Below are 15,475 nucleotides of genomic sequence, written 5' to 3' on the forward strand. Positions count from 1 at the left end.
TGTTTGATTGAGTGTGTGGACAGGTGTCTTTTATACAGGTAACGAGTTCAAACAGGTGCAGTTAATACAGGTAATGAGTGGAGAACAGGAGGGCTTCTTAAAGAAAAACTAACAGGTCTGTGAGAGCCGGAATTCTTACTGGTTGGTAGGTGATCAAATACTTATGTCATGCAATAAAATGCAAATTAATTACTTAAAAATCATACAATGTGATTTTCTGGATTTTTGTTTTAGATTCCGTCTCTCACAGTTGAAGTGTACCTATGATAAAAATTACAGACCTCTACATGCTTTGTAAGTAGGAAACCCTGCAAAATCGGCAGTGTATCAAATACTTGTTCTCCCCATTGTATTTACAGTATATCTGTGCTTTGCAGTGTTCATGGATGGTAGTCTGGTTACAGTCAGTTTCACATACACACACAGGCTGTCTATTTAAACAAATTCAGCATAATTTCGCCTGTAATACATAATATTCAAGTAGTGAAAAGCACTAAAATCCTCATGATACAGTAAAAGTCTCACTTCTGTGAAGCATTGCACATTTTCCCTTAAACATTTTAAATAACAGATACTCAGCAGAAGAATAGGTTAATTGTAACTTTGGTATGTCTTCTGTTAGACGTGAAAGTCATTGACCTCAGTAGCAAGTTGCCGCTGTGTGATGTTATCCATAAATATTAGTTCAATAAAAGCTAAGGATTGTTTCTAAGAGCAAAGTCTTGGTTCGTCACGTTCACACCCACAGTACTGCTGCACATCTGGAGAGCTGAACAGGGGTACATCCTGAGGGCCCTCTACTCTGAGAAGGGACACGAGGACTTCAGTTTTCCCGGGGGAGAAAAGAGAGCTTGCTGTGACCACGGTAACCATAGCAGCATACCCAGGGTAGGAGTAGGGTGAAGGGCTGGAGCAGCGTAGTGGACAGGGGCTGAGGATGGAGGCTGGGGCTAATAATGATAGGGTATAGGGCTGTGGCAGGGCAGTGAGCTGGGGTTGGGGCTAGGCTATAGGGCTGGTGTTGGGGCTGGGGCAGGGCAGTGAACTGGGGCTAAGGCTGGGGGCTCAGGTTGGGCTGGGACTGGGGCCTGGAACAGGTCCTGGAGTCAGGCACAGCATTCCTCCTGCGTGTCAGAGACTGGAGCCAGACACACTGGAGTCTGTGAGAAAGGTGGCTCGGTAGCCCTGGGGCCGGCGTATCATGTCCCTGATCTCCCCGTTGAGCTCCATCAGCTTGACGCAGATCTCAGAGAGGTCCTGCTTAGAGCCCACCAGTGCAAAGGTGCCCGTCTGGCCCAGCGTCTGGTGTCTGAAGTAGATGTTCAGCAACGTCTGGGTCTCGTCCTCAGAGCTGCTGCCGAAAATGTCACTGGGCCACATCCTCCTGCAGACAAAATAAGCAGTTACCATCATGAACCTGAATTATATGTAACTCTCAACTTCATAATTTGGTAACACTTTATAATAACTTTCTTAAAAGCGTAATAAATTATTTACATAAATAACAAATAACAAGTTAGTATTATTTATAAGCATGATAGGAATTACAATTCCGGCAGGAATGTAGCTCAGTTGGTAGAGCATGGCGTTTGCAATGCCAGGGTTGTGGGTTCGATTCCCACGGGGGGCCAGTATGAAAAATAAAAAAATAATGTATGCACTCACTAACTGTAAGTCGCTCTGGATAAGAGCGTCTGCTAAATTACTAAAATTTTAATGTAATGTGTCACAACTACAGTCTGGCTGTGTCACAACTACAGTCTGGCTGTGTCACAACTACAGTCTGGCTGTGTCACAATTACAGTCTGGCTGTGTCAAAACTACAGTCTGGCTGTGTCAAAACTACAGTCTGGCTGTGTCACAACTACAGTCTGGCTGTGTCACAACTACATTCTGGCTGTGTCACAACTACAGTCTGGCTGTGTCACAACTACAGTCTGGCTGTGTCAAAACTACAGTCTGGCTGTGTCACAACTACAGTCTGGCTGTGTCACAACTACAGCATATAAATACTTAGGGATTTGGATTGATATGGAATTGACGTTTAGAAAACATAGATGAGCTGGTTAAGAAGCTAAGATTTAAAGTTGGCTTTTTCTACAGAAACAGATTGTGGATTTCTCTAAGCAGTAGGAAGCATATTATTGAGTCTACCTTTTTATCTGTTCTTGATTATGGTGATATTATTTATCAAAGTGCAGCTGTTACTACTCTTAAACCTTTGGAAGCCATCTACCATAGCGCCCTTTGTTTTGTTACAGGTGACAGTTTTGATACTCATCACTGTATCCTGTATCAAAAGGTTGGCTGGACTTCGCTAAAGACCTGTAGATCTCTACATTACTCCCTTTTTGTTTACAAGGCCCTAGTTCATAAACTTCCGTCTTATCTAACTTTGCTATTGAAGTATAGACACCTGCGTTGCCTAACCCGTTCACAGGATTGAAGTTCCTAGGGTCTCCACCGAGCTAGGTAAATCTGCTTTTAGTTTTAATGCACCGTATTGCTGGAACAAAATTCAAAATACATTTAATCTTGATGTTCTGGTGCCATTCGGGAAATGTATAGTATTGATTGGGGACTTATTTGTGGAGGAATGTAACTGTTTTTCTGGGTGATTTGTAAAGTTATATTTGTGCTTCCCATGACTGTGAGTTTTTGAATTTTAATGTGTATATATACAGTGCCTTCGGAAAGTATTCAGACCCCTTGACTTTTTCCACATTTTGTTAAGTTACAGCCTTATTCTAAAATGGATTAAATATTTTTCTTCTTCTCAGCAATCTACACACAATTCCACATAATGACAAAGCGAAAACAGGTTTTTATAAATTTTAGCAAATGTATTAAAAATACAAAATAGAAATACATTATTTACATAAGTATTCAGACCCTTTGCTATGAGACGCGAAATTGAGCTCAGGTGCATCCTGTTTCCATTGATCATCCTTGAGATGTTTTTACAACTTGATTGGAGTCCACCTGTGGTAAATTCAATTGATTGGACATGATTTGGAAAGGCACACACCTGTCTATATAAGGTCCCACAGTGCATGTCAGAGCAAAAACTAAGCCATGAGGTCGAAGGAATTGTCCGTAGAGCTCCGAGACAGGATTGTGTTTAGGCACAGATCTGGTGAAGGGCACCAAAACATTTCTGCAACATTGAAGGTCCCCAAGAACACAGCGGCCTCCATCATTCTTAAATGAAAGAAATTTGAAGCAACCAAGACTCTTCCTAGAGCTGGCCGCCCGGCCAAACTGAGCAAACCAAGAACCCGATGGTCACTCTGACAGAGCTCCAGAGCTCCTCTGTGGAGATGGGAGAACCTTCCAGAAGGACAACCATCTCTGCAGCACTCCACCAATCAGCCTTTATGGTAGAGTGGCCAGAGGGAAGCCACTCCTCAGTAAAAGGCACATGACAGCCCGCTTGGAGTTTGGCAAAAGGCACCTTAAGGACTCTCAGACCATGAGAAACAAGATTGTCTGGTCTGATGAAACCAAGATTAAACTCTTTGGCCTGAATGCCAAGTGTCACGTCTGGAGTAAACCTGGAACCATCCCTACGGTGAAGCATGGTGGTGGCAGCATCATGCTGTGGGGATGTTTTTCAGTGGCAGGGACTGGGAGACTAGTCAGGATCGAGGCAAAGATGAACGGAGCAAAGTACAGAAAGATCCTTGATGAAAACCTGCTCCAGAGCACTCAGGACTTCAGACTGGGGCGAAGGTTCATCTTCCAACAGGTCAACGACCCTAAGCACAAAGCCAAGACAACGCAAGAGTGGCTTCGGGACAAGTCTCTGAATGTCCTTGAGTGGCCCAGCCAGAGCCCGGACTTGAACCCGATCTAACATCTCTGGAGAGACCTGAAAATAGCTGTGCAGCAAACGCTCCCCATCCAACCTGACAGAGGTTGAGAGGATCTGCAGAGAAGAATGGGAGAAACTCCCCAATAAATGTGTGCCAAGCTTGTAGTGTCATACGCAAGAAGACTCGAGGCTGTAATTGCTGCCAAAGGTGCTTCAACAAAGTACTGAGTAAAGGGTCTGAATACTTATATAAATGTGATATTTCCATTTTTTATCTGTAATAAATTTGATAACATTTCTAAAAACCAGTTTTTGCTTTATCATTATGGGGTATTGTCTTTAGATTGATGGGGGAAAAAACGATTTAATCAATTTTAGAATAAGGCTGTAACGTAACAAAATTTGGAAAAAGGGAAGAGGTCTGAATACTTTCCGAATGCACTGTATATATAAGCATTATTGTGGCTTTATTATGGCTTTTTTCATTTCCAATCAACAACGGTTGATCATTTTGATTGATTTAGTACGAACGAGGTTACAGCCCGGACAATCAGTTCAAGACGATCCAAACAACGGGAACACAACACTTAGATATAGTGCAATATACAATTTTCTCTTTGTCTTTACCTGCACTCGCGGATGTAGCAGATGGATGTGGTGAACTCGTGGTTCTTCAGGGCGTCCAAGACGGCTTGTACGGCCGCCTCAGACGAGAGGAAGGTGGGCTCAGAAGAGGAGGATGTCTCCTGGGCAGCCTGGAGGTCACTGGAAGTCACGGAGGCTGCTGCAGCCTGCAGACTGCCCTTCAGCTCGTTCAGCTCTCTGGACATATTCATCAGCTGAGGGAGAGAGAGAGGAGTGTAGCGGAGGTGAGTCAGACTCACGCTCTCTGGATGAGGTAGCCCTGACTGTGACTTAAAATCAGTGTCACCTTCGGTTCAAGAGGTAATTTCCTCTTGGCCTAATGGTTAAGACATTGGTTTCCTGAGTGGGAGACCGAGGTTCAGATCCCACCAATGACAGGACCACACAGTCCATTCAATAAAAGTGTGGCTCACTTAGTCGAGCATGGCGTTTGAAACATCAGGGTCATGGGTTCAATTCCCGCTGGGGCTAGCCATGTATGCAGACAATACTCCAAGTTGCTTTGGGTAAAAAAGTCTGTTAACTGGCATTTTAATATTATAATAATAAATGTAGTAGTAATACATGCTTTTTACACATCAGTAAACCCATGAGGTAGGGATAGATAATACATCTATTGCCTTTAAGGAAAAATCCACTCATTCCTTTAATTTACAGTGTTAAATAACACTAATATGTGAGAACGATATTTTTTGTGATGTTTAATTATGTTTAATTTTGGCGTTATAATAAGGTTGGTAGCAACATGGAAAATCGTTGGAAATTTGTTGCAGGTCAAGTAGACTACAAAATCCACAATGCAATGCTCTCTCTATGGGCTGGCTAGCTAGGTGGCTAGCAAACGTAGCTACACACAATAATACCAAAGACAATATCAGCATGTAAAGTAGCTAGTTAGCTGTACTATTAATTTAGGAGTCTACAATCTCACAATTTTCAACCTGCAGACTGATGTGCCTCACAGTGCGAAGATTGACATTCGCAACGGCAGATATACTTTTGAGGAGATGGGAAACATTCTGGGCGATTCTGGGACAAGGAGCACTCTCCTTAAAGGAGTGAATGGGAGTCTATTGGGCGCTAGCTCAAAAACCCAACTTTAGCACAGATTTTGTCAACAAGAAGTACAACATTACAAATCTTTTCCGAGATGTGAGATAATTAACCTCTACAGGATCAATATGCGATATGTGACTAGAATGGCGTTGTAAACAGCCAACTTTCTGGGACATAGACATGTCTTACATCATCAGAGCGCTTAAATGAATGTTAATCTAACTGCAGTGTCCAATTTACAGTAGCTAATACAGCGAAAAAATACCATGCTATTGTTTGAGGATAGTGTACAACAACAAAACACTTATCAAGGCAACTGGTTTGATACATTCACCACGGTAAATAATGTACTTACAAATGCATAATGTAGAAAAACGTTTAACCAACTAAAGTCTCCCACTCGCTACAAGATGGCGTATTGAATAGAAAGCGGTACAAACCACCTCAAGATAAAAACATAATATTCAAAATCAGTAAGTTAGACTAAATATTAGCATTTCATATATTCGCAGTAAATAAAATTCAATCTGGATAATAACACAAAACAGGCTAGATAAAGGCTAGATAAATATATCGACAAATATTACAACAACACGCAACACCCAAACATGGCGGAAGATAAACGAGGAGTACCAATCCCCAAGAGAAAACGCGACTCGTCGACTGATACAGATGATATATGCTTTTCACCACTGGGCTGGGACTGGTAAGTGTGGAAAGCGACCTGTTGAAGTCGATAAATGACAAATTGGGCATACTAGAATTGAATAGAAAGGACGTAAAAGAGTTGAAAGCGAGTCTTGAAATGATTGACGAAAAAGCTGCGATAATGGAAAAAGAAACCAAAAAATTTAAAGTGACAGTCACTAAGATGGAAACGGACGTTAGGGAACTTAAAAAGGAGAACAACCTTCTGAGAGAAGCCAAACTAGATCGATGAGAGAAAATCTAGTACTTACGGGTATTCAGGAAAAGGAGGGAGAAATAACCGAGAATATTATGAAGGACTTCCTGCATATGGCGCTTCAAATCCCACTCGAGGCTGTCGATAAAATCCAACTCGAACGTGTACACCGTTTCGGACAAAGAGGACAGAAATATGATCGCCCAATCGTTGCCAAATTTGCATTTTTTTAAGGATAAAGCAATGGTTAAAAGCCTAGGTAAAAGACTTGCTGGCACGAAAATAGGCATGAATGATCAGTTCCCGAGGGAGATTGCAGAAAGGTGCAAAGTTCTGTATCCAATCTTCAAGGAAAATAGATTAAAAGAGAAACGTGTTGCACTGGTGGTCGATAAACTATATATTGACAACCAAATGTTCAGAGACACAAAGACTACTCCATGGCTATTCTAAAAGTTGTAATAGAGGAGTTGAATAATGGAATACCCAATACTAGCAATGATAGGGATTGTAATATTAAAGAACATTTATAGTAACTATAGTATTTTTAAAAAAGGATAAAATGATATAACAAGAACAGATAGCAAGCAAAATAATACATCTTAACATACAACTAATTAGAACATAGCTTTTTTGCTGGGCAATTGTTGTTTTGGCGGGCGGTTGTTGTGGTTGGTCCTGTGTTCTCCCTGGCGTCCTTTCCCCCTTGTGGCAGGTGTGGGATGCGGGTGCGTTTGCACTTGGCCCATTTCCTCCGCAGTCAACCATGTGGTGTGCATTTTTGTGTTTGGAAGGGTGCAGCGTTAAGTGAGTGAGAGGGGAAATGGTTGCATATCACAGAGCCGACGGGTGTCTATGAGCAGGGGTAGTGAGAGAGAGCTTTCAATTTTGTGTAGATGAGGGATATACATTTTTAAATATAGTATACATCTAATCTAACTTTTTATTGTCCTATCATGATGGAAAGATCCCAAACCCTATATCCTGGACACCCACCTGAGCGACCCATACACCAAAGAGAAGTTCCCATCTGTTTTATGGACCTGCTGTGAGTATGCAGCCTAAACAGAGAAATAAATGCGGTCAGAGACCTACTTGAGCAGCACCGCCACCTCAGGATTCTGAGCCTGCCTGGCAGGGTTGGTCATACAAAGCCAGAGCCCCCTGATGGGAGAGCATTATATACAAGGAAATTCTCAAAGCTGCTAATGAGAACCTTGACGACCTTGTACCTAGCTGGTTGGGATTCCGGTGGGGTACCCCCACCCAGGTAGTGGCAGTGCTGTCAACACTGGCTGCAGTAACCCATGGGGAGGGGGTCACACTCTGACAATCAGAGAGGGGGGTATGGGATGGACCGTGGTAATTATTTGGTAGGATAATAATTGCTTGTCAATAAATTAAATCTAATACAATGGCAATCCGGGTTGTATGTTGAGATCCTGCACATGAACTGCCGACATTGTTACGCATATTAATTGATAATGATGGAAAATAAGATATGCAGGATATTTGAATAGATATATATTTTTAAATAGTTATATATATACATATATAGAGGTGACAGCATTGGAAATGCTTTTGGCGGTTAATCTGCTTCTGTTTTGTGGGTGGCACTGTGTCCTGTTGTCGATGGATGGGTCCTGGCCTCTCAGGGCCCTAGGGATCCGGAGGGACGTGGGTGGGATGCCGATCACTGGGATGACGGCTCAACTTGGGATGGGGAGGAGCTTTAGCGGGGGAATTAGTGGAGAACAATTTAAGGGTTACTTAGTAGCAATGCAAATATCACGGTACAGCTACAGTGGGGAGAACAAGTATTTGATACACTGCCGATTTTGCAGGTTTTCCTACTTACAAAGCATGTAGAGGTCTGTAATTTTTATCATAGGTACACTTCAACTGTGAGAGACGGAATCTAAAACAAAAATCCAGAAAATCACATTGTATGATTTTTAAGTATTTGATTTTAAGTAAGTCATTTGCATTTTATTGCATGACATAATAATTTGATACATCAGAAAAGCAGAACTTAATATTTGGTACAGAAACCTTTGTTTGCAATTACAGAAATCATATGTTTCCTGTAGGTCTTGACCAGGTTACACACACTGCAGCAGGGATTTTGGCCCACTCCTCCATACAGACCTTCTCCAGATCCTTCAGGTTTCGGGGCTGTCAATGGGCAATACGGACTTTCAGCTCCCTCCAAAGATGTTCTATTGGGTTCAGGTCTGGAGACTGGTTAGGCCACTCCAGGACCTTAAGATGCTTCTTACGGAGCCACTCCTTAGTTGCGCTGGCTGTGTGTTTCGGGTCGTTGTCATGCTGGAAGACCCAGCCACAACCCAACTTCAATGCTCTTACTGAGGGAAGGAGGTTGTTGGCCATGATCTCACGATACATGGCCCCATCCATCCTCCCCTCAATACAGTGCAGTCGTCCTGTCCCCGTTGCAGAAAAGCATCCCCAAAGAATCAAGTTTCCACCTCCATGCTTCACGGTTGGGATGGTGTTCTTGGGGTTGTACTCATCCTTCTTCTTCCTCCAAACACGGCGAGTGGAGTTTAGACCAAAAAGCTCTATTTTTGTCTCATCAGACCACATGACCTTCTCCCATTCCTCCTCTGGATCAACCAGATGGTCATTGGCAAACTTCAGACGGGCCTGGACATGCGCTGGCTTGAGCAGGGGGACCTTGCGTGCGCTGCAGGATTTTAATCCATGACGGCGTAGTGTGTTACTAATGGTTTTCTTTGAGACTGTGGTCCCAGCTCTCTTCAGGTCATTGACCAGGTCCTGCCGTGTCGTTCTGGGCTGATCCTTCACCTTCCTCATGATCATTGATGCCCCATGAGGTGAGATCTTGCATGGAGCCCCAGACCGAGGGTGATTGACCGTCATCTTGAACTTCTTCCATTTTCTAATAATTGCGCCAACAGTTGTTGCCTTCTCACCAAGCTGCTTGCCTATTGTCCTGTAGCCCATCCCAGCCTTGTGCAGGTCTACAATTTTATCCCTGATGTCCTTACACAGCTCTCTGGTCTTGGCCATTGTGGAGAGGTTGGAGTCTGTTTGATTGAGTGTGTGGACAGGTGTCTTTTATACAGGTAACGAGTTCAAACAGGTGCAGTTAATACAGGTAATGAGTGGAGAACAGGAGGGCTTCTTAAAGAAAAACTAACAGGTCTGTGAGAGCCGGAATTCTTACTGGTTGGTAGGTGATCAAATACTTATGTCATGCAATAAAATGCAAATTAATTACTTAAAAATCATACAATGTGTTTTTCTGGATTTTTGTTTTAGATTCCGTCTCTCACAGTTGAAGTGTACCTATGATAAAAATTACAGACCTCTACATGCTTTGTATGTAGGAAAACCTGCAAAATCGGCAGTGTATCAAATACTTGTTCTCCCCACTGTATATGGACACTCAATCATTACGGTATTTTTTATTGGTAAATTTACAAACATATATAATAATAAATAGACTTGAAACTTGTATGGTGAAATAAGTATAGCCAGTTATAATTGTAATGGCTTAGCTGATAATAACAAAATAAGAACTATATTTACATGGCTCAAAGAGAAGGAATATAATATCTATTGTTTACAGGAAACTCATTCAACAATTCTAGATGAAGTTGCGTGGAAAAAGGAATGGGGGGGAAATATACTTCTCCCATGGGCAAAGAAATTCAAAAGGGGTGATGATATTAATTAATAGTAATTTCGATCCGAATGTGCAAATTCTCCAAATAGATACGCAAGGTAGATGGATTATTTTAAATATGTTATTGGACCATAAACATATATGGCTCATTAACCTTTACGGACCAAATAATGATGATCCACACTTCTTTGACAATATATATAATAAATTATCAACCCTGCAAGCAATTCAAGACAATATTATTATGGTGGGGGATTATAATACTGTTTTAAATAGCTCAATGGACCGTAAAGGAAATCACACCACAAACAATCACCCACATGCTCTTAAGGAAATCGTGAATGTCATGGATACATTAGAACTAGTAGATATATGGAGGCTTAAATATCCTGATCTAGTGAGATATACATGGCGGAGACTCAATCAAGCTAGTCGTCATGACTTCTTTCTTATCTCATTCTCGTTGGCACCAAAATATAAAAAAGTGTTGATAGGGGACAGAATGCGGTCGGACCATCATATAATTGGCATATACATTACTCTTACTGAATTTCCACGTGGGCGAGGATATTGGAAATTTAATCAAAGGCTATTGGATGATAACTTATTTTTAACTAGGACAAAGGAATTTATAACTAACTTTTTCGAACATAACATAGGTACAGCAAATCCCCTTATTGTATGGGACACCTTTAAATGTGCCTTTAGAGGCCATGCAATTCAGTACTCATCTCGAAAACAAAAGCAATTTAGGTCAAAAGAGTTTATACTAACAAAGGAAATAGAAAGTCTAACAGAACAGATAGATGGCAATAAAAACTGTAACATAGAGGCTCAGAATAAATTAGAGGAAAAACAAAAAGAAATGGAGAAACTTATTCAAGAAAGATCAAGTGTAATATATTATAAAAATAAAGCAAACTGGATGGAATATGGGGAAAAATTCACCAAATTATTTTTTTGTCTTCAACATAGGAATGCTACCAAAAAGAATGTAATGAAACTGGTTACAATTGACGGAGTCACCCATGATTCACCAAATGATATTTTGAAGGAAGAAACAAAGTACTTTAAGCATATGTTTTCGTTTCAGTCGCCTCCATCTCCTCTAACTGAAGCTAATTGTAGAGATTTTTTTCTTCTATTGATAATGTAAAATTAACAGCCCTACAGAAAGACTCATGTGAAGGTTAAATTACAGAGGAGGAACTTCTGGATGCAATTAAAGACATTAAGTCCGGGAAAACTCCAGGGTTGGATGGCATACCAGTCGAGGTATACCAAACCTTTTTTGATATACTAAGAGGACCGTTATTAGCATGTTTTAACCACTCCTATGTAAATGGTAGATTATCTGACACTCAAGAAGAAGATCTCATTATTACTGAAACAGGATACAAGTGGAAAATATAAAGATCCAGTCCATTTAAAAAATTGGAGGCCCCTTACACTTCAGTGTTGTGATGCAAAAATTCTAGCAAAATGTATAGCACATAGAATTAAAAGGTATTGTCGGATATTATTCATTCTAATCAGACAGGTTTTTTACATGGAAGATACATTGGAGATAATATAAGGCAAGTATTAGAAACAATAGAACACTATGGAAAGTCTGGGAAACCAGGCCTGCTATTCATAGCAGACTTTGAAAAGGCATTTGATAAAGTACGACTGGGGTTTATATATAAATGCCTGGAGCATTTCAATTTTGGAGAATCTCTTATGAAATGGGTCAAAATAATGTATAGTAACCCTAGGTGTAAAATAGTAAATAATGGCTATTTCTCAGAAAGTTTTAAACTGTCAAGAGGAGTGAAACAAGGTTGTCCACTATCGGCATATCTATTTATTATGGCCATCGAGATGTTAGCTATTAAAATCAGATCCAACAATAATATCAGGGGATTAGAAATCCAGGGTTTAAAAACAAAGGTGTCATTGTACGCTGATGATTCATGTTTTCTTTTAAATCCACAACTAGAATCCCTCCACAGCCTCATAGAGGATCTAGATACATTTACTAACCTCTCTGGATTACAACCAAATTATGACAAATGTACTATATTGCATATTGGATCACAAAAAAATACAATTTTTACATTACCATGTAGTTTACCAATAAAATGGTCTGAAGGTGATGTGGATATACTCAGAATACATATCCCAAAGGAAATAAATGATCTCACTTCAAAAAAAATTAATAGAAAGTTAGCAAAAATAGATAAGATCTTGCTATCATGGAAAGGTAAATACCTGTCAATTTGTGGAAAAATCACTCTGATGAACTCTTTAGTATTATCCCAGTTTACCTATTTGCTTATGGTCTTGCCTACGCCTAGGGAACAGTTTTCTAAATTATATGAGAAAAAAAGATTCCATTTTATTTGGAACGGCAAGCCAGACAAAATTAAACGGGCCTATCTATATAATTAATATGAATTCGGAGGACAGAAATGATTAAATATTAAAGCATTAGACCTATCACTAAAAGCTTCAGTCATACAAAAGTTATACTTAAATCCGAACTGGTTCTCTAGCAAATTAGTAAGATTGTCTCACCCAATGTTCAAGAATGGCCTTTTTCCCTTTACTGAGATTACAACCACTCACTTTCAGTTATTTGAAAAGGAAATAATCTCCCAAATATCACTATTTCTAAAACAAGCCATAGAAAGTTGGTTGCAATTTCAATTTAATCCTCCAGAAACGACAGAAAAAATAATGCAACAAATACGGACTTTCAGCTCCCTCCAAAGATTTTCTATTGGGTTCAGGTCTGGAGCCACTCCTTAGTTGCCCTGGCTGTGTGTTTCGGGTCGTTGTCATGCTGGAAGACCCAGCCATGACCCATCTTCAATGCTCTTACTGAGGGAAGGAGGTTGTTGGCCAAGATCTCGCGATACATGGCCCCATCCATCCTCCCCTCAATCCGGTGCAGTCGTCCTGTCCCCTTTGCAGAAATGCATTCCCAAAGAATGATGTTTCCACCTCCATGCTTCACGGTTGGGATGGTGTTCTTGGGGTTGTACTCATCCTTCTTCCTCCAAACACGGCAAGTGGAGTTTAGACCAAAAAGCTATATTTTTGTCTCATCAGACCACATGACCTTCTCCCATTCCTCCTCTGGATCATCCAGATGGTCATTGGCAAACTTCAGACAGGCCTGGACATGCGCTGGCTTGAGCAGGGGGACCTTGCGTGCACTGCAGGATTTTAATCCATGACGGCGTAGTGTGTTACTAATGGTTTTCTTTGAGACTGTGGTCCCAGCTCTCTTCAGGTCATTGACCAGGTCCTGCTGTGTAGTTCTGGACTGATCCCTCACCTTCCTCATGATCATTGATGCCCCACGAGGTGAGATCTTGCATGGAGCCCCAGACCGAGGGTGATTGACCGTCATCTTGAACTTCTTCCATTTTCTAATAATTGCGCCAACAGTTGTTGCCTTCTCACCAAGCTGCTTGCCTATTGTCCTGTAGCCCATCCCAGCCTTGTGCAGGTCTACAATTTTATCCCTGATGTCCTTACACAGCTCTCTGGTCTTGGCCATTGTGGAGAGGTTGGAGTCTGTTTGATTGAGTGTATGGACAGGTGTCTTTTATACAGGTAACGAGTTCAAACAGGTGCAGTTAATACAGGTAATGAGTGGAGAACAGGAGGGCTTCTTAAAGAAAAACTAACAGGTCTGTGAGAGCCGGAATTCTTACTGGTTGGTAGGTGATCAAATACTTATGTAATGCAATAAAATGCAAATTAATTACTTAAAAATCATACAATGTGATTTTCTGAATTTTTGTTGATTTTTGTCGTCTCTCACAGTTGAAGTGTACCTATGATAAAAATTACAGACCTCTAGATGCTTTGTAAGTAGGAAAACCTGCAAAATCGGCAATGTAGAAAATAGTACAAATAAAGAAAAACCCTTGAATGAGAAGGTGTTCTAAAATGTTTGACCGGTAGTGAGTGTGTGTGTGTGTGTGTGTGTGTGTGTGTGTGTGTGTGTGTGTGTGTGTGTGTGTGTATATATATATATATACAGTTGAAGTCGTAAGTTTACATACACCTTAGCCAAATACATTTAAACTCAGTTTTTCACAATTCCTGACATTTAATCCTAATAAAATTCCCTGTCTTAGGTCAGTTAGGATCACCACTTTATTTTAGGAATGTGATATGTCAAAATAATAGTAGAGAGAGATTTATTTCAGCTTTTATTTATTTTATCACATTCCCAGAGGGTCAGAAGTTTACATACACTCAATTAGTATTTGGTAGCATTGCCTTTAAATTGTTTAACTTGGGTCAAACGTTTCGGGTAACCTTCCACAAGCTTCCCACAATAAGTTGGGTGAATTTTGGCCTATTCCTCCTGACAGAGCTGGTGTAACTGAGTCAGGTTTGTAGGCCTCCTTGCTCGCACACGCATTTTCAGTTCTGCCCACAAATGTTCTATAGGATTGAGGTCAGGGCTTTGTGATGGCCACTCCAATACCTTGACTTTGTTGTCCTTAAGCCATTTGGAAGTATGCTTGGAGTCATTGTCCATTTGGAAGACCCATTTGCAGCCAAGCTTTAACTTCCTGACTGATGTCTTGAGATGTTGCTTCAATATATCCACATAATTGTCCTTTCTCATGATGCCATCTATTTTGTGAAGTGCACCAGTCCCTCCTGCAGCAAAGCACCCCCACAGCATGATGCTGCCACCCCCTTGCTTCACGGTTGGGATGGTGTTCTTCGGCTTGCAAATGCCCCCTTTTTCCTCCAAACATAACGATGGTCATTATGGCAAACAGTTCTATTTTTGTTTCATCAGAACAGAGGACATTTCTCCAAAAAGTACGATCTTTATCCCCATGTGCATTTGCAAACCGTAGTCTGGCTTTTTTATGGTGGTTTTGGAGCAGTGGCTTCTTCCTTGCTGAGCGGCCTTTCGGGTTGTCGATATAGGACTCGATTTACTGTGGATATAGATACTTTTGTACCTGTTTCCTCCAGCATCTTCACAAGGTCCTTTGCTGTTGTTCTGGGATTGATTTGCACTTTTCGCACCAAAGTACGTTCATCTCTAGGAGACAGAACGTGTCTCCTTCCTGAGCGGTATGACGGCTGTGTGGTCCCATGGTGTTTATACTTGCGTACTATTGTTTGTACAGATGAACGTGGTACCTTCAGGCGTTTGGAAATTGCTCCCAAGGATGAACCAGACTTGTGGTCTACAATATTCTTTTTCTGAGGTCTTGGCTGGTTTCTTTTCATATTCCCATGATGTCAAGCAAAGAGGCACTGAATTTGAAGGTAGGCCTTGAAATACATCCACAGGTACACCTCCAATTGACTCAAATTATGTCAATTAGCCTATCAGAAGCTTCTAAAGCCATGA

The 15,475-nt window shown here is 41.0% G+C and overlaps 1 protein-coding gene across 1 annotated transcript in view; it reads right to left on the minus strand.

Annotated features, from left to right (window-relative positions):
- Window positions 1–307: 307 nt before the first annotated feature.
- Window positions 308–15,475, minus strand: part of LOC311106059 (protein furry homolog) — a gene marked incomplete at its 5' end in the record, with an annotated part of 221,548 nt that continues 206,380 nt past the window's right edge. The window contains 2 exons of the mRNA XM_084148346.1: window positions 308–1,384; window positions 4,442–4,653. Of these exons, the coding sequence (XP_084004472.1) occupies window positions 1,132–1,384; window positions 4,442–4,653 (465 nt within the window). The 3' untranslated portion in view covers window positions 308–1,131. The remainder of the gene's footprint in view (window positions 1,385–4,441; window positions 4,654–15,475) is intronic.

The sequence above is a fragment of the Coregonus lavaretus genome (assembly GCF_964263955.1).
Source record: "Coregonus lavaretus genome assembly, chromosome: 30".
NCBI classification, from domain to species: Eukaryota; Metazoa; Chordata; class Actinopteri; order Salmoniformes; family Salmonidae; genus Coregonus; species Coregonus lavaretus.